Below are 19394 nucleotides of genomic sequence, written 5' to 3'. Positions count from 1 at the left end.
CCGCTCCCCACCCCGACCAGGTGTTGCCCTTCGACCACGGGGAGCCCGGGCTCGGCAGCACGTGGTGCCTCGGCCCCTCCGGCCACCAGCGACGCCCCTGGGGAAGAGCACATCAAGCGATATACAGGCCAGACTCTCTAAGAGGAACAGAAACGAGGATGTATTTCATGCAACATTCCTTGTCCCGAAGGCGTCGCGGGGCTGGCGGGGCCGAGCAGGGGTCCTGCGTGTGCGTGGCACGCCGGGGCGGTGTGGGAGCGGGCGGGAGCCCCTCGGCTCCGCGCCCTTCAGTGCAGTGCTCAGAATAGAAAGAGAATCAAAGTGGGTTTTATTAGTCTAGTAGAAACGCCCCCCCCCTCCCTGTGGTGGCTCTGGAAGAGGCCAGTGCTGCCTGGGACGGTCAGCTGTCTACCAGCTGCTTGAGTGCCCGCTCAATGTTCATCCGGTGCCCGACCCGGGTCACCCCCAACTCCACAAAGTCCTCCTTGGTGAGGGCGGGCAGGTGCGTGCCCTCTATTTCATGGTCCTCAAACTTGTCTCGGTGCTCCACCAAATTGATGCTTTCCAGCCAGTCCCCGACGTCATACTTGTTCCACAGGTGGAGGGGTTTCTGCATGAAGGGCCGAGGTGGGTGGAGGGTGTGCAGGGGTGGCCCTGGAGAGGGGGACGGGGATGGGGAGCGGCTCCGGGCGCTCACGCTCCTCACCACAAAGCGCACCTCCTTGGGCTCGTGTGGGATGGAGAGGCTGGAAGATTTGAGGATGGTGGGAGGGGTCAGACCGTAGGGCCGGACGGTGCTGAGGGGCTCTGTCCGATCCAGAGCCGGCTTCACAGGGCTGGGGGTACGTCGGGTTACAGGGTAGCGACTGCCAGGTCGGACTGTGTAGGTGGTCCCGGAGCTCCGCTGGGAAATGGTGCTGAGTTCTCCTAAACTACTGAAAAGTCTGCAGAAAGAACGGTACAGCGAGAGAGAGAGGAGAGAGAGCAGAGGGCAGGGGTGAGGCGGAGGTCCCCAGACACCGGAGCACACACACAATATACACGGGGGCCGCTGGAGGGCTGGGCCAGCCTGAGAGGAGGGGCTCTGCGGCGCTCGGGGGACACGGCTCGGAGCTCTTCAGCCAAGACTTTCTTGCAAGCCCTGCCAGGGCTGTTCCAGAGGAGGTAGAAGAGGTTCGAGCAAGTATCTCCAGTATCTCCGGTTCCCGGCCAAACCTGCCCTAGCTGCCACGGCTCTGAAGCCCATCGAGACCTACCAGGGACGAACGTGGCCCTGCAGCCCGCTGGGTGCACACAAAGACTTGCTGCAGCGGAAGACCCTGCACCTCGCCCTGCCTCGGCTGGTCAGCAAGAGGCTGCGGCAGACCTGCACCAAAGCCCACTGGCCCCACCTCCCACTGGGGACTCCCCCATCTCCCCTCGCTAACCGCACTACCGTCGGTGTGCTCTCGGGTTCCGCCACGGACTTGGAGCAAACCAGCGCTCTGGAACACATCAGCCAGTCGGGGCAGAGCCCCTTTCCGGGACAAGAGGGAACCTTCGGGCATCTCCCCAGAGAGCGGCGTGGGGACGGGAGGACCATCACGCCACTCCAAGGATGGAGGCAGCAGGGTCTGATGGTCACCCGATGGTGGTCAGCTCGTTAGTCCAGAGGTGTCTGGACTGGTCTTCCCATTGCACTATGCCATGTCCGCCTCCCCAGCTGCACCCTGCGTGGTGGTGGGCACAAGCCATGGAGTTGGGCAGGGGGCAGCCCCTCCTACAGCACTCGGCTCTACCCGCTCACCACTACAAGAGCCTCTAATGGGGGACAAACCACACTGCAAGCATGCCTTCCTCCTGCCCTCGCCTCTTGCCTTTATTGCCTCCCCTGGCATAAACAAGTACTCCGGGTATGCGAAAAGAAATGGATCTAAAACCTGACAGGGCCAGATTATGGAGGATGAGTCCTTTGAGCACAATGAGCTGAGCGAGTGCCTCAGCCTGGGAGGCCTCGGGAAGGCACGCTGCTGGGCCCGGCTCTGTTCATGCCCTGCTTTGGGTCTCCTTCCATAAGTATCCACTGCTGACTGCGGCTGGGGACGGGGCTCTGACCGGGAGGGACCTGGGGCTCCCGTGCAGCCTCTCTGTCCTGTCAGTGAAAGCGAATGTAGCACCCTGGATCACCCTGGGACTTCGGTCACTGCTCCATGGTAGTCTCCGATTGGGGCTGGCCAGGGAGTCAGCTCTGAGGAGGGCTCTCGACAGGGGCCCACGTCCCGCAACATCTCAGGGGCCTGGATGCTCACAGCAGAAGTGCTGCAGCCCTGACCGAGTGCGAGTTGAAGGGGAGGAAGGGTCCGCTGCTTCAGGGCTGCGCAGCCCTGGGTCAGGAAGCACGGCACTACGGGGGCTGGGTTGTTTATCTCTTTGCTAAATAGTCCATGACCACTCATTTGGGTCAAGCAATGTCAGTTTGCTTGTCCTCCAAACTAACCGATAAAATGCAACAGAACCACAGCTCCCTGGCGCCTTCCTGGCGGCAGGCTGGGTGTGATGTCGGTTAACGAACAGATAGCCTCTGGGCTATCTGCACAGTGCCCCGTGCGCAGCCCAGCGCAGTACGGTCCCTCTGCTTCCCTGCCACCCTCCAAGCTCTGCCCTCCTATCTCAGGTCCCTCCTGGAACAGACGGACCCTCTGGAAAGCTGTTGATGGCAACAGGAGTCCAAAGCTACAGCTGACTGCATAGGCCTGCTGCCACTAACGCACACACCACGCAAGACACACACTTTGGGAGGTTAAGAAGCACTAACAATTTCTTCGAGCGATGGCTCCAAGAAGATTAGCTTAACGTGAATATGAAGGTCTATTCATGGTCTGTGGGCTTAGACACGTTTCTTCTTATTCTTATTTTCCTGCCACCTTGGCACAGAAAGCGAGAGGGTTATAAAGAAGCATGACGATGAATCATATTTGGGAAGCTCCATCAATATAGAAGAAGAGCTGAATGACCTTGAGGGCTGCGGTACAAGAAACAGAACGAAAAGTGACAGTACGAAATACGGCGTCCTGCTCAGAGGGCTGGCAAAGGATCTCTGCTCTCTACTGGAAGTGACAGAGAGAAAGTTCTGGGTCCACTGATAGACCCCAGAAGGGAGTGACCGGGAGGCACCAACGTAGCATGGCCATGGAAAAGCAAACGAAACACTGCAAGGTCTAAGGTGGGTATTTCTCACAGACATAAGGATGCATTTGTGTCGCCATAGGAGACACTGCTACACGCTCATCTGAAATTCTGAGCACAGTTCTGGTCGCTTGTGTTCAAGAAAGGGAAACGCAAACAGGAATAGCTGCAGACACAGCAGCTGGTGTGCCAAAGGCTTGTTTAACCTGCCCAAGGTGGGACAGAGGGGGACACTGCTGTCAGACTCTGTGAAAGCACAAGAGAGACTTAAGCTGCAGGGTACTGAGGACTCCAGGTCACCAACACATGCTCGCTGGATAGCAGAAGAGGACACCTGGTTGTCAAATCAATAGCTCTGTTCAGAGGAAGCTGGGAGCTCACGAGGCATTTTGGGTGGTACTGCCGGATCACGACGTGCTTCGGGCACAGTGCTGGTTTTGGCTGGGGTAGAGTTCATTTTCTTCATAATAGCCAGCACGGGGCTATGTTCTGGATTTGTGCTGGAAACTGTTGATAACACAGGGATGTTTCGTTACTGCTGAGCAGGGCTTTCACAGTCAAGGCCTTTTCTGCTCCTCACCCCACCCCACCAGCGAGCAGGCTGGGGGGGCACAAGGAGTTGGGAGGGGACACAGCCGGGACAGCTGACCCCAACGGACCAAAGGGATATTCCATACCATATGACGTCATGCTTAGCATATAAAGCTGGGGGGAGAAGAAGGAAGGGGGGGATGTTTGGAGTGATGGCGTTTGTCTTCCCACGTCACCGTTACGCGTGATGGAGCCCTGCTGTCCTGGAGATGGCTGAACACCTGCCTGCCGGTGGGAAGTGGTGAACAAATTCCTCGTTTTGCTTTGCTTGTGTGCGTGGCTTTTGCTTTCCCCATTGAACTGTCTTTATCTCAGCCCAAGATTTTCCTCACTTTTACCCCTCCGATTCCCCCATCCCACCGGGGGGGAGTGAGCGAGCGGCTGGGTGGGGCTCAGTTGCCCTCTGGGGTTAAACCATGACAGTGCTCTTTGGTGCCCAACGTGGGGCTCAAAGGGTTCGAGATAACAACAGGTTTGATTGGGATGTGCCAGATCAAATTTATAGCCATTATTGCTGTTTAGCTATTAATCGGCAGGCTCCTGTGCTTGCCATGGGGCTTGCTTGCCTCGCTGGACATCGGAGCCTGGTGCTCGTTAGTGGCTGCTTTTTGCTTTCGCTGCTCGCTGCTCGCTGCGCTGCTGCACTGCTGATCGTCTTACTGTGCCGTGCCTGGGAACGTTCTGATAGCAGCGGTGGGGATGCGCCTGGGCTGGAGATGGCCAGGGCATCGCTGCTGGTTCTGTGCTGCTGTCCTGGACAGGCTGGAACTCCAGTGGGAACTTGAGTCGAAGGGATTGTGACCTGTGGATGAGTCCACGGGGGAGCAGGACACCCCGAAGCGTCTGTGGCCGTGGATAAGTCCACGCCAGAGCAGGTACATCTCGAAGGGTCTGTGGCCGTGGTTATGTCTGTGCCGCAGCAGCTGTACCTCTGAAGGAATTGTGGCCCAAGGACAAGTCCATGCTGGAGAACGTACACCTCGAAGCATCTGTGGCTGTGGATAAGTCCTTGCTGCAGCAGGTACATCTTGACGCATCAGTGGCTGTGCATGAGGCCATGCTGGAGCACCTCAAAGCGCGTGGCCGTGGATAAGCCCACGACAGAGCAGGTACACCCCTGGAGGGACTGCAGCCATGGGCAAGGCCATGCTGGAGCAGGTTTACTTCTGAAGAGACCAGGCTCATAGATAAGGCTCCACTTGGGGCAGGTACACCCCGAAGGGACTGCAGTCTGTGGGTAAGTCCCAGCCGGAGCAGGGGCAGGGGGAGGAGTTCATTGCAATGTTAAACCCAAGGGTCTGGTCCAAAGGGACCAGGGGTGGAGATTGTAACGGAAATACCTTTAAATTGTTGTTGCATGTTACGGGAATTACTAGAGCAGGAACCCCTTTGTTGCTAGCCAGGCTGGGAGCAAGGGGAGGAGTTCATTGCAATGTTCAACCCTAGAACCTGGCCCCAAGGGACCAGGGGTGGAGGCTAATGGAAACACCTTTAAATGGTTGTAACCCACGACCTGAGTTGCATGTTATAGGAATTCCTAGAGCAGGAACCACCCGACCCAGTAAAGGGCAAGTCTTACAAGAAGCAGTGCAAGTGATCCGACCTGAGCTGGCTTTGGTGCCCAGCAACTCCACGCAAGACTCCACCTCTCCTGTCCTGAGTGACCACCATAACAGATGGAGCCCAAAGTCATGGACTAAATGAACGCAGTGGACATTTGTGGACATTTTATGGGCATTTTATGGACATTTTACAGGGGTGGTCCATAGATTAAGGGAATGATATCTATGTATTATATCAAAGGATGGGAAGGAGGGTGGTGATTGATGAGGTTGTATTGGATAGTGTGGTACCTGAGCATGACGTAAATGGTATGGAATAAGGGGCAGAGAATGTGCTGGTTTTGGCTGGGATAGAGTTAATTTTCTCCATAGTAGCTAGCATGGGGCTATGTTCTGGATTTGTGCTGGAATCAGTGTTGATAACACAGGGATGTTTTCGTTACTGCTGAGCAGGGCTTACACAGTCAAGGCCTTTTCTGCTCCTCACCCCACCCCACCAGCGAGCAGGCTGGGGGGGCACAAGGAGTTGGGAGGGGACACAGCCGGGACAGCTGACCCCAACGGACCAAAGGGATATTCCATACCATATGACGTCATGCTCAGCATATAGAGCTGGGGGATGAAGAAGGAAGGGGGGGACGTTTGGAGTGATGGCGTTTGTCTTCCCAAGTCACCGTTACGCGTGATGGAGCCCTGCTGTCCTGGAGATGGCTGAACACCTGCCTGCCGGTGGGAAGTGGTGAACAAATTCCTTGTTTTGCTTTGCTCGTGTGCGCGGCTTTTGCTTTGCCTATTAAACTGTCTTTATCTCAGCCCAAGATTTTCCTCACTTTTACCCTTCTGATTCTCTCCCCCATCCCACCGGGGGGGAGTGAGCGAGCGGCTGGGTGGTGCTTGGTTACCGGCTGGGGTTAAACCATGACAGCAACGCACAGGGATGAAGCCATGGCCCCACCTTCAAGGCATGCAATCAGCCATATGGAGTTATTGTTTGAAGATTCCTCTTCCCTATGGTTGGGAAAACAAATCAAAATCTGTGCCCAAACATGCATGAATCTTGCTACAGGATGAATGATGGCTGCTGCACCGAGGATTTCAGCGGGCAGCGACACGCTACGTGCTCACGACTCCAGACATCTCCTGCACTGTTCCACACTGGGCAGTCCTTCAGTTTCTGGGGTGCTGAGAGCTTCCATGCAAGGCTCTGTGTGGTCTGCTGGGAGGGAGAACTTCTGAACCACAGAGTAATTTCGTATGTGAGCTCAGACAGCAGAGATTTGCCCCACAAGTGCTGCAATTTGTCCTGAGCATTTTTGAGTTTAGGCTGCAAATAAAAAGGGTTCATGAACGCGGGGCATCGCTCCAGAGGATTTGGAAAGTTCCACAAATGGGTAAATGGAGCCCTCATTGTCCAGTTGTGTTCTGGGATTCCTGCTGCCCCTCTTTCAGGAGACGGGGGTAAGACTAGCATGCAGGTACAGCCCAGGCAACAGCAACCTCAGTGCTGCTGTCGCAACACGTAGATTAGTTTCCACCTGCCTGTTGACAAGGGATTAACAATTATCGCTGAGATGCTGCGATGCTGGGGGCATGGAGGGGTGTTGCAGGCAGCCCTCCCTCGCCAGGCAGCGCCCCGGGGGAGATGCAGAGGCAGCAGGGCCAGACCTGTGCAGCCCTGTGCAGGCGCGTTCCTCACTGAAATGGTGAACACACGATGGCTGTCCAGCAGCACGGGCCTTGCCAACAGTGGAGATGCAGGTCCCACAAGACCCACATCATGTGGCAGGCTGTGCTGCAAGGCCTCCCTGGCTCTCGGCACAGTTTCTTTTTTGTTTGGTGGCTTACAGGGCCTGGGAAGTTGGCTGTTCCTCAGGGAACAGGGTTGCTGGAACCACAGGTGAGAAATCAGCTGTGCGCTCAAGCTTCCATGGCTGGCATGTCCTTGCAATGACGAGACAGTGGTGCCACAGCAGACCTTTCCGGGCATGGCTGGTCAGCAGATGTAACCTGTAGGTCTGTTCTTCTCTGCAGAGCGCCGGCTTGGTCAGTGCAATGCACTGTTGCCAATATACTGTTGGCTCTCAACACCTTCAGCAGCGCTGTTTTACCAACACGCGTTATGTTGCAGACAGCCAGTCTCTGATGTCCTGTCCAGCTCTGGAAGCTGACTTCACTATGGGCCATCAGCCCAATTCCTTGGTCACAGGCACTTCATTCTGTTCTGAAGCCAGGTAAGTTTTTCTGGGTGTGATCGTTCACAGCTGGCACCTCAGCACAGTATCCCTTCCAAGGACTTGTACATTATGCACAGCAACAACATCTGCTTAGAGAGTTTTTTCCTGGATCACTGCTCTTCTTCACTGCAGGTTCGTGTTGGCATATCATGCATTTTGTTAGAGAAATACACACTGACAGAGATGTGCACCAGCCAGCTGCAGCCAGGCTAAGGCCAAGTGCCGCTAGTTTTAGGATGCTGCTATCGAGGACTCTTTAGCTTTGTCAGGTTTCCTGAGCATTATGGCGTTGTCCACTTCTCCTTTAGGCAACATCAAGTCCATGTAACTGGGGAGCTTAATAAGGAAAAGGAAATGCTTCATTTTCCATTTCTGGTGTTGCTCCAGCTGGGCCTTGGAACACCAGCAGCCCAGAGGTGGTGGGATTGCCAGTGCCACAGGTTTCACTGTGAGTTGGGATGTGGCAGCTCTAATCACTGTTACAAGGCTGCCTTCAAGCTTGTCTTCTCTGAACGCGTGAAATCCAGGTTCTGGCAGCTCTCAGTCCCTGTTCCACAGAGCTCAGTGGTGGCAGTCTGTCAGCACCAGCAGTAGCAGTAGATCAGTTGCCTGGATTGCTTCTTCAGTGTAGCCAGGAAAACTGGTCTTTTGAGACGCAGAAGACAAGGTCTGATTTGTGCACCACAGCACACGTGTGGAACTGACTGGAATCAGCAAAGAGGGAGAACAGGTCTCACGGGAAGCAGTCTCACAAGCAAAGAGACACCAGCTTGATGAAAAAGAAAGTTCTAACCAAAGAAAGAGGGATTATACATTTGTAGGACAGCTTATTAAGCCTTCTGGGAACACTTTTACTGAAGGTATTAAAAAGCAGATTTCTTGAATGAGTCACTAATGGATGAGGATTCTTCCTTTGAACTCTGTATCTCAGTTTCTTCAAGAGTAACAAAGGTGAGGACAGATTCAGCAACAGAGGTAGCGCACTTCTAATCACTCCAAAGAGAAATGCTTTGCTTTTGCTCGGCCATTCTTTCGTGTCGCTGCTCTTGGCTTCCAGGTGTTTTCATACTGGCCTTCAAAAGCATCTCCATTGCTTTTCATTAGAACTGCATGAAGGACTTGCCTCCTGTGATGAACAACCTTCGCTAACTGATGAGTGAGACACGAGAGTGCTCTCGTGATGCTCCATCAGTGCTCAGTGCACCCAAAGGCTCCGACGCAGAGCTCGGCGCTATCTGTGACCATGGCCAGGCTGTGCTTTAGGGCCAAGGTTGGAGACTAATGCTCCCTCTCTTTGCCTGAAATGCAGATGGACACTTTGAAGCTTCCTGCCTAGAATGGTGCATGCCCAGGTGTCATGACACCTCTACAGTTCCCATTTTGAAAAGATTCTTGTCTTCCAGAATTGTCTTATGAGAACTGTCCCTGAAAAGGGAGGACAAAGGGGAGGAGTACGGAAAGGAAAGAACGTCTCTCTGGATAGCCCCCAAAACAAAATACAGAAGCACTTGGGCTACGTGTCACTATGGAAATGACACAACCGCCAAACAGGACGTAAACTCACTGGCACGCGCTGGATGCTCTCACATGCCCCTTTGTAAGTGAGGACAGTGTCCAGGGAAACGCAGCACTTCCCATCCCCTGCCTGCGCCCCAGCTCTCGCTGACAGACTCTGTTCAGATGAGTTTTCTTTTGGTGGTCGGCTGGTGAAGGTGTACAGGCCTTTTTCACGAGCTGGAAGGAAATACACTGCTTCAAAGAACCTTGAGGAAGCCCCATTGGCCAGAGGGCCAAGCAAAGCCTCGCCACGAAGGAGCCAGGAAAGCCCTTCTCTCCCCAGAGCTGGATGCTCTGCCCAGACAGCGAACCCCCAGGGCGAGAGGCAGCACTGCAGCCACCCTGCTCCAACAGCGTGCATGGCACCAGCAGCAGACAGGGCTGCATTACTGGGAGATGGATGAGCTGTTCTCAGGGACCATTTGCCAACCCACTGCTCTTCCATAACTACTGAATTTTGGCAAGAAATTTGTTCCTGGCTCTCAGCAAGAGAATCCAAATTGAGGATAAGCTTGTCCCCATAAAGAAAGCCCACAGGGAAAAGGGTGCCCAACAGCGCATGAGGCTTATCTGAAGAACTACCGAGAACAAGGTTTTTTACTGAAGGCCTTCTTAGGACTCTACTAGTGCAGCTAGCACTTCCATTAGGGAAAACAAATCTGGCACTTCTGAATTCTTCTCTTTCACAGTAGACAAACAAAGGGATGCTGAGAAGGAACACCTGCAAAACAGTCCCAGCTGAACCTACAAAACGAGTGGGTTAATTGTACACAATGTACTATCCCTCCTGAAGGCAATGCAGTAACTCCACCAGCATCTGGAGGGCCCAATGATGCTGAAGAAGCACTGGAAGAGTTCCTCTTCAGATGAACACAAGATTGAGCAAACCACGAGAGAACTGTTAAATTTTGTAACTCTAAGGGCTGCTACGCTTCTGTATGGAGTCTCCTGAGCACAAATAAATGCAGAACCTATGGGGACAGCGCTTATGCACGAAGTTCTACAAACTGGGCAGCTTGGTCCTATGGCTCATGGTCTGCAAAGATCAGTTACCTCAGGCACACCTCTTGTGTTCTTGGCACGTGTTGGACTTACAACACAAAGACAGCTCAGCAGTGTTGAACATGTGCAACTGGTCTAATGCTTCCCAAAAGAACTTCAACAGGGGTCAGAGTCTTTATGAAGGGGCACAGCAACTGCATTGTGCATGAGCAATAAAGCTGATGTTTTCCAAAAGCAACTGATGTACTGCACAAGCACAGTATAATCAACTTGTACCTCCATGCATGTAACAGCTCCACTGCAACAGCGGTGCAGCAGTTCAGACTAGTGTGCCACCTGCCCAGGAATCCCGGGTAAACTTCCCAAATCTTCAGATTCTGCCCCAATGACATTTCCATTGGAAAGGTAGGCATTTTGGGGAGAACTCAGAAGTAGGCCACCTCTATACCCCTTTTCTGAGAAGGATGACTTCTTTGGACCAGACTGCAGGTCTGCTCCCTTCAGGAAGGTGGCCAATAAGAGTGCCAAAAGAGATCACGTGGCTAACCTTTTAACTTGGAGTTTGGGAAAACAGCCCGTATGGCACCAGGCTGGAAAACCTTCCAGACACCCTGTGGTGTGGTGGGGAAGGCGAGCCATGAGGCACTCAGGCAGAAGGAGGGTAATGGGGGTATCTGCAGGGGCTTCACCTCGCGCTGACTCTCCAGCAAAGCAGCTGCACTTTGCCTGTGCCGGGCTCAGCTCCCTCGGCCATCAACGAGGAGGACGCTCAGCATCCAGAAAGCAATCCCTCTTCTTTTCCTTCCTATTGAGTTGTTATGGCAACCAACATCCTTAGTCTAAGTCTAATATTTGGCAAGTGGCAGCCCACTCTTGATGCCTGTCTTGGCTTGCAGCCACTGTCGAGTGCTCAGCAAAGCAGTCGCTGTAACACCACAGGAACTCCTGTCTTCAAGGAGGAGGACTCAGGGAACGACAGGCTGGCCAGCCTCATCAATCCCTGGGAAGATAATGGAGCAAATCATCCTGGAAACCATTTCCAAGCATACTGAGGACAGGAAAGCGACTGGGAGTAGACAGCACAGCTTTACGATGGGGAAATCATGCCTGACCAACCTGGCAGCCTTCTATGACCAAATGACTAGGTTGGTGGGTGAGGGGTGAGCAATGGATTTTGTTTATCTTGACGCAGCAAGGCTTTCAAAAGCTTCTCCCTCACTGACAAATTGGTGAAGTATGCACAGGACAAGTGGAAGGTGAGGCTGATTGGGAACTGGCTGAGTTGCCGGGCTCTAAGGGCTGTGGTCAGCAGCACGAAGTCCAGCTGGAGGCTAGTGACTTGTGGTGTACACAACCCCCTGGGGTTGGCATTGGGGCCAATACCTCTTAATGTCTTCACTAATTACCTGGATGATGGGGCAGAGGGCAGGGGGCTGCACACGTGTGCAGACGACACCAAATGGGTGTGCTGCCCCTCAGAGCGTCCCTGACTGACTGGAGGAACGGGCCAAGAGCCATCTCATGAAGTTCAACAAAGGGAAATGCAAAGTCCTGCACCTCAGAAGGTGGGAACAACCCCACCCACCAGTATACGCTGGGGGCCGACCAGCTGGAAAGCAGCTTTGCAGAGAAGCACCTGGGGGTGCTGACAGACACCAAGCTGAACATGAGCCAGCAATGTGCCCCTGCAGTAAAAAAGGCTGTCGGTGTCCTGGGCTGCATTAGGGACAGCATTGCCAGCAGGTCGAGGGAGGTGATCCTTCCTCTCTGCCCAGCACTGATGGGGCACACCTGGAGTACTGTGTCCAGTACTGGGCTCCCCAGTACAAGAGAAACAGGGACTTACTGGAGAGGCTCCAGTGAAGAGTCACAAAGATAATTAAGGTATTGGAACATCTGACACAGGAACAGAGACTGAGAGAGCTGGGACTGTTCAGCCTGGAGAAGAGAAGGTTCAAGGGCACTTCATGCCTGTATAAATACCTGACGGGGGAGTAAAGGAGATGGAGCCAGACTCTTCTCAGTGGTGCCCCTGACAGGACAAGAGGCAACGGGCACAAACTGAAACACAGGAAATTCAATCTGAATATACAAAATCCCTTGTTCGCTGTGAGGGTGACCAAGCCCTGGCACAGGTTGCCCAGAGAGGTGGTGGTGTCCCCATCCTTGGAGATATTAAAAACCTGACTGGACAATGTCCTGGGCACGCTGGTCTAGGTGGCCCTGCTTGAGTAGGGGAGAGGACCAGATGATCTCCAGATCAGAAGGGGTGCCTTCCCACCTCAACCATTCTGTGAGTCTGTGAATTCAGACTGTGGGGCACCAGCACAGACCTGCAATCGGCCAACAGCAAACGCCCCGATGAGAAAGCAATGACTTGTGTAAGCCCATTATGATGGGCCATTCCTTTTTGCTGGAGCTGCCCAGTGGCAGAGCTTTATGCAGAGAGTGCTTGACTTGGTAGACCTTCCTCCAGAGCTTTCAGCCAGTGTCCTCAAACCTTCTCTGGTGCACATGCAGCAAGCAAACAGTAACATATTCCTGCAGCACCATCAATGCCCAACTTTCCCTGCCAGCCCCCACCATTTCAGTATCAGCTTTCACTCCTTACTGCCTATGGTGCAGAGAACACTCAGGCATCAGGAACATTGCCAGCATCAGATGGCCACAATTCATGGGGACTGTGCTCTTTGGCCTGCAGAATTTAGCTTTTGCCCTCAGCTGCCCATCTCTTTACATGGATTAACACTGAACTTTCTCTGCTATCACACAGGTCGCTCATTTAGCTTGGCTAGTTTCCCTCTAGCTCTTCACTGTCCTCTCCAAGTTCAATGATGTCCCCTGAAACTTCATGTTTTCTGCACATCATTAATTCTCATTAATCACGGTGGTTTTCGTACAATTAGTAAATCTATTACGTGAAATGGGACCCTACTACAAAACACCTGAGTGTCAGTTATTAACCTTTTTCCAGAATGAAAACTGACAAGCTACTTCTACTCTTCAGTGCTGGTATTTTTTCTCTGTAAAACACGCCCAGACCAAAGCCTTACTTCTTGCTCTGAAAGAATTCCTCAGTATTAACAATCCCTCTCCTACGCCTCCAATGCCCAGCTCCTGAACCGCAGTCTGGAACAAGGACTGCTAACTTTGCTCCTGAGAGAGGGGCAGCTGGCAGGAGAGCACAAGCTTGCCTGCCAGGAGTGGCTTTCCTGAGGAGCGCTGAGTGTGGAACAAACACAGCGCCCTCGAGCCAAGCGTCTTCAGAGTCAGAGCACGCTCAAGTCTCATCGTGGTGGCTAGCCACTGATAAGACAACAAACCATGAACAATCCACTTGTAATTTTCTGTCTGGTGAAGGGAATGCGAAGGAACCCAAAGCACCCCTCACGCATCGCTGGAGGTGCTCAGCCACCATGCAGGCAGCACACCAAGACTTCAGTCCCCAGATGAGAGCAGACCTGCCAACACTGACAAAGTGGAAGGTACTCGAGGCGATGAAACAGTCTACAGAGGACAAACCTCCCTGCCTGACAGCATGTGTACCACTGACACTTCTCTGCCCCGGGGACTAGTTAGAGCCAGTGTCTCCTGCATCCACGTCACACCACGGTACAATGCAAACCTTTTCTTTTTGCAGAAAAAGGAGGGGAGAGATTTTAGTTTCTACATCTAAGAAGTGAAGTTCTTCTAGATTTCCTCAGTCTGCTCAGGATCTGACTTCCTTCTGTTTATTGCAAGAGCAGACAAGGAAAGAAGTTCAAGAACTAGCACAGACTCAGCATCCTCCTTGACTCCGGGGATGACAAAGAGATGGGAAAGCTGATTCCCACAGCTCAAGCAGCAAGTGCACATGTAGCAACCAACGGTGTGAATCAGATCAGCTCTGTGCTGCTATTTGGATGTTCAACTAGAGACCCTCATTTAATAATGCAAGTTTTTAATAAACCTTAATGCCAGATCATGTAGGACCAGCTAAGTTTGCAGATCACACTTAGGACTGCAGGACAGTAGCGCAGTGATGTGGCCAGAAGCTCCATGAGCACAGGAGCTACAAGTGGGAGAATGCAGAATACAGTACAGCTATAGACAACTTTTAAAAAACAGAATAACGTATAAAGTCACTTAAGTCGTGACTTCCTACATGCCATAGCACAGGGTGGTAACTTCTGAACTGCTGCCGGGCTGAGCTGCTATGGCTACACTGCACAGGCAGTGCCAGGCGGGCTTTCTGGCTGGGGTGGGCACTGGAAGCAGCCTGTGTGTGTTAGAGTCAGCTGTCGGGAGAACACCCACCACAGCAGATCCCAGCAGCACGGGTCGAACCCTGGTCTCACCTGCACAGCCGGCTCAGCTGGCCTGGCACATTGCAGGGGAAGGTTAGGAAGGGACTTGCCTGTGGTCAGCGAACACCATCACACACAGAAAACACCAGCGATGAAACACTCTGCACAGTCTAGCAGGGCCAGGAAAATGAACAAGTCCGTGGAAGCCAAAGGCAAGCAGACATGAATGGAAAATAAGGCACATGTCAAGTTGGAAGATGACGCGGACCCGACTGAGGCAACAAGGGAAGACCCGTCCGTTCCAGCTCTGGACGCCTTCAAAGCACAGCAGTCAGCGCTGGGTGCACTTCTGGGAAACGCCTGAAGAGACAAACAGTGGGGCCTGAAGCTCTTCTCACCTGAGGAGCATCTCGGACTGACCTGGAGGAAGCTGCACTAGATTTAATGAATGGTTTTCTGGATTCTTGTCTAATCACTTTAAGCAGAGTATAAAAATACACTCCAGAAAGCCGTGGCAATTGTCACTGTTTTACCTCATTATGGGAGGACAAAGCTGAAGATCTGCGCAATGGGATGGTGTCACTGATGAAACCATTGCTCCTGCTACTATTCATTTACCGCCTCGTAACAAATAACAGTTTTTCTCTTCTTCACTCTAACTAAATTCCTCCACATGGGAATAGAGCCCTGCAGGTGTGTCACTAATGGGAAAGGAGCTGAGACCTTGTGCCTTTTCCTTGAGCTGATGTGGGGAAGCAGTGTGTGTGTGTGTTGGGGGGAAGGACAACACGGGGAACCCCAGTTGGTGCCTGGATAACGGAAGGATGAAGCTGCTGCTCTGAGGCTTTGAGTTTTGTTGCAGTGCAAAGTGCAACTGAAGACCAAGTCCTGAACTGGTGTGATGCTGAAAGGACGACATTCACCTATGAACTCTCCACTACTCCAGGTCCTTCTACGAAAGCAGTGCCTTTCTTACAGAGAGTTCCCATATCAGCCTGTCACGGTCAGATGAGAGCAAATTGCACTTCTGCTGGGTTTGTTTATGTTTTTTGCTCTCCCAAACTGTGTATAAGACATTATCCCAATAAAATACAGAGCATGGATTTGGCAAAAAGCCAGCCAGCCATGAAAACCCTGGAGGTATATTCCCTTTTGTGGCTTCTCAATGTAATGCCTCCTTCCTGTTTCAAAACTGCCTTTTTTTCCTCTCACCTCATAATTTCCCTCTTCTCTCTGGTCACACTTCTGCAGCCAGAACAGTAGTCATTCTTGCTGTTCACTGTTAGAGCATTTTCCTCTCACCTCAAAAGACTAATTGACCTTCCTAGCTCACTGCACTGCCCTACAAACTTCAGCAGGACCTGTCTTTGGGGTCAGAACAGCCTGTTCTATCTTCTTCTGAGCTCCTGGCTCACAGTCACAGGCATCTGTCGTGGAGCAGAGTGCCTCTGTGCTCAGCAGCCTCTGCACAGAAGATGACGGGACGGTGAGAGCTGCTGGCATTTATGCCCAGTTGTCATTTAATGGGTCCCTGGTAGCACCTAAGGGCTCAGAAGTGAGGCCCTAGTCCAAAAAGGGCCTAGAAAAGAAGAACTCGGGACTTTTCCTATTTCTTGTTCTGTGCTGGACTCAGATAAGCTCGGGGAGGGCATGTTTGCGTTAGTTTTTCCATTCCCAATTTCCAGCACTGAGCCCCGAGAGCCAAGACAGAGCATCCCTTCTCCTGTCATCCCTGACGGTGGGCACCGTGCAGGCCATGTGAAGCCCTGGGGATGCCACCGCGTGCCCTGCACTGGAGCGTGCGTGGGAGAGCTGGGGAACACGGCTTCACGTGGCTTGCACGGTGCCTACTGCCGGGCGCTACCGGCAGGAAGAGAGCAGTGTATGTTGCTTGAGAAACCCCGGGCTTGCCTCTTGGTGCGCCAGAGCCCTGGGACAATCCCCTGAGCCTGGGGCAGGGCAGAGGCACCGCGGCTGGCCACACACGGAGGGTTCAGTCAAGCCATTTCATTGCTTTCCTTCAGATCCAGCTCACCTTGTGAAGCTCACCGACAACTAAAACCTGAGCCTGGGTTACAGGCTCCGCTTTCTGCCTGGTGCCAGCGCCGGGCTGGGCGTGGGGCCGAGCACCCCCTTGCCATGGCTCGTGCAGGGCAGCGCTGCCCGAGTCCCGGAGCCTGAGCTCCACCACGCGCGGAGGAAAGCAGGTCTGAAGTTTTACATTTTAGGTGACAAATTTTGTTGCAGGGGAAAACGACCACAGTCTGCAGTGAATGCCTGACCCTTTGTGCAACTAATGAGAGGGGATGCTGGCCCATCAGTGTTTTAACTGTGATGACAAAGAAGGTTAATCTACAGGGTCAGAAGACAGCTAATTGCGTACACAGAGCTAACCCCATGCCTCCAGCCAGCAGCAAGCACTCGTGCATCTGAACTGATGGTGCCTTAGATCTGTTGTAGAATTGAGCCTCCTTGCTTGTACACCCTAAAAATACCCTGGGTTTACAGCACCCTCCCTTCCAGGGAACTAAATGCAAAAACCTGTGCTAAGAAAATGTTAAAAGGTCTCAGCTAAGCAGGCACCTGTGAAAGACAGTATGGATTGCATATCCAGGTTCATCGCTGATCCTTTTGGACCAAGACAGCAGCTAACCCTAACCATAACCCTAACCTCTTCAGGCAGCAAATGGGAATAATGCCACTCGCGACGGGCCCTGGGCTGGGGCAGTGCCTGCTGTTCCCCTCTCCTGCTCGCGTTTACGCAGCCCGCTCGCACGCTGAGCACAGCTCCTGGCAAGGGCCCCCTCCGCCGCAGGGCAGCGCAGGTGGGTGCGGGGAGCGGTGGGGAGCGTGGGGGGCACGCAGCCCGCTGCAGCACCTTGAGCACGGGCATGGGGCTGCAGTCCGCAGGAAAGCACCAGCCAAGGCTCTGATGCGTTCACAGTTGCAGCCTCGGGCCCCTTGTCAGGCTGTGCTCAGGGCTCGCGGGGCCGGACAGGGTGGCTGCAGCTCACGCTCGGAGTCGGGCAGGGATGCTGGGCGTGGGCGAAACAATGTCCAAAGCTTTCACACAAAGAGGGCTGTGCAACAGAGAGGAAACATCAGCTGACAATCACCGTCAGTCAGATGGTGCTGGATGGGAGCAGGCACTGCCATTGTCTGAAACGCCGGCTCAGCGGAACGGGGACAAGCCGGCTCCCATTCAGCGCAGCCGGCCATCGTCCCTGAATGCTTTCTGACCAGCTGGTGCTGCTGCTGGGGCTGCTGGGCAGCGTCCTAATGACGTGGGGACAGAAGACCGACTGAGCAGACTAAATTCGCCCCGTCCTGCGCCAGACAGCACAAAGCTGAGGGATGAGCCAAGTGCCCACAGTGCTAATGCGGGTGGCAGATCTCCCCTGGGTGCAACCCCGAACACTCAGACGCTCTGCAACATCAGCAACAGGACTGAATGCATGAAGACATGGGCATATGCAATGACATGAGGACCCTCCCACCGCTGACCACGCGCAAACAAAGCAAGATGGGCTGTGCAGAACCTGAGGCACGAATCTCTTGCCCAGCTCCAGCCAGAGCAGCGCTCTGTCTCTGGCCAGACCTAGGGGCTCTTTTGCTCCACCAGAAGGACCGAAGTGGGCCAGATGGCTTCTGAGTCTCCCACACCTCTGCTTAAACCAGCCGTGTGTTACAGCCTGGGACTGGAGCAGAGCTGATCCCTGGGGAAGGCATCCGCGCGGCTGTCTGGAAAGGCATGGCAGCCACCGCCAGCCCAGTGGTGGTGCAGGGCATCTGGCAAGAGGAGTTTCCTAGCGCTGCCGTTCTGCTCTCCTGGGACTGGCCCTGTCCAGCTGGGCACCAGGAAGGGGATGCAGACTCGGAAATTCAGCACTTGGCAGAAAATGACAAGTAAAATCAAACATGAGACTGCCCAGAGCTCTGCGTAGGCTCTGGGGTTGCGTTCACACGTGGAAGCGACACAGATGTAGGCAGCTAGTTTCATACACACTACAGGTAAAAAAAACAGGACAGACAGACAAACACGGAAGAAGCACAACCAAGACCACACAGCTGGCCATGCGTACTGGGGAAATTCGCCTGGTGGGCACCCAGATCAGGGGCACGTGCCACAGCTCAACCCCTCCAGTGCCCACCCAGGCCTGCAGGTCACCTCCTGGTGAGGGAGAGGGATCCTGACACTCAGCCCAAGTGACCTCGTGCAGACAGGAATGGCCTCTCTCAGGGTCTCACTGCCCGGTCCAGCCTGGTGAATGCACACAGCTCATCAGCCATGGGCTTGAGACGGGATTCCAGCAGCTCTGGTAGCAACTGAGACCTGCTGGGGACATGGCCAAGGATCTCTACCAGCAAGGACACTGAGACCTGCTGGGGACATGGCCAAGGAGCTCTACCAGCAAGGACACTGAGACCTGCTGGGGTCATGGCCAAGGAGCTCTGCCAGCAAGGACTCCTCCAGTAGCAGTCATTAACCAGTTTGGGAGAAGGGGGGTGAGTTTTCTATACCCCGATTTCCCTACAGCTGTCTCAGGCAAACACTTATCCATGGTGTAAGTTTGTGCCAACAGTGACTTCCTTGGGGACACCCGCTGTGGGTCACCAGGCTGGAGCTCCTGCGGCTCTGGGGTGCCTGCCGGTCTCTTCCAGGTCCCCCCCCGTGCTGGTCAGTTGAAGCCCACGGCTGTATGATCTCAGGGTAGCAAGAGCGTAAGCTGCTGCCTCCTCTGCCTCATGGTATTTTTGCTCCAGAAGGTGACCTAGGGACCCCCCAGAACTGGGAAGTCATGAACCTGCAGGGAAGGGGGAGCCTTGTGCATCAGTTGCAGGGGGAGCTGCGGGGACTCAGAAAGGGGATGTTGCCTCCTGGGGCGGCAGCCGGCTCAGCCCCACCCTTGCTGGGGTCCCTCCCCATGGGGCTGAGTTGCGCCAAGGGGGCCCTGCCCCTGCACAGCCCTTGCTGGATGTCCCCCAGGCAGCCGCGA

At 53.9% G+C, this 19394-nt stretch overlaps 1 protein-coding gene across 1 annotated transcript in view; it reads right to left on the bottom strand.

Moving 5' to 3' along the window:
• Nucleotides 1–307: 307 nt before the first annotated feature.
• Nucleotides 308–19394, bottom strand: part of SHANK3 (SH3 and multiple ankyrin repeat domains 3) — a 373777-nt gene continuing 354690 nt past the window's right edge. Inside the window, exon 23 of the mRNA XM_075140908.1 lies at nt 308–944. Coding sequence (XP_074997009.1) covers nt 401–944 — 544 coding nt within the window. The 3' untranslated portion in view covers nt 308–400. The remainder of the gene's footprint in view (nt 945–19394) is intronic.

Source organism: Calonectris borealis, chromosome 1 (assembly GCF_964195595.1).
Source record: "Calonectris borealis chromosome 1, bCalBor7.hap1.2, whole genome shotgun sequence".
NCBI classification, from domain to species: Eukaryota; Metazoa; Chordata; class Aves; order Procellariiformes; family Procellariidae; genus Calonectris; species Calonectris borealis.
This window is presented reverse-complemented; position numbering and strand designations above follow the sequence as displayed.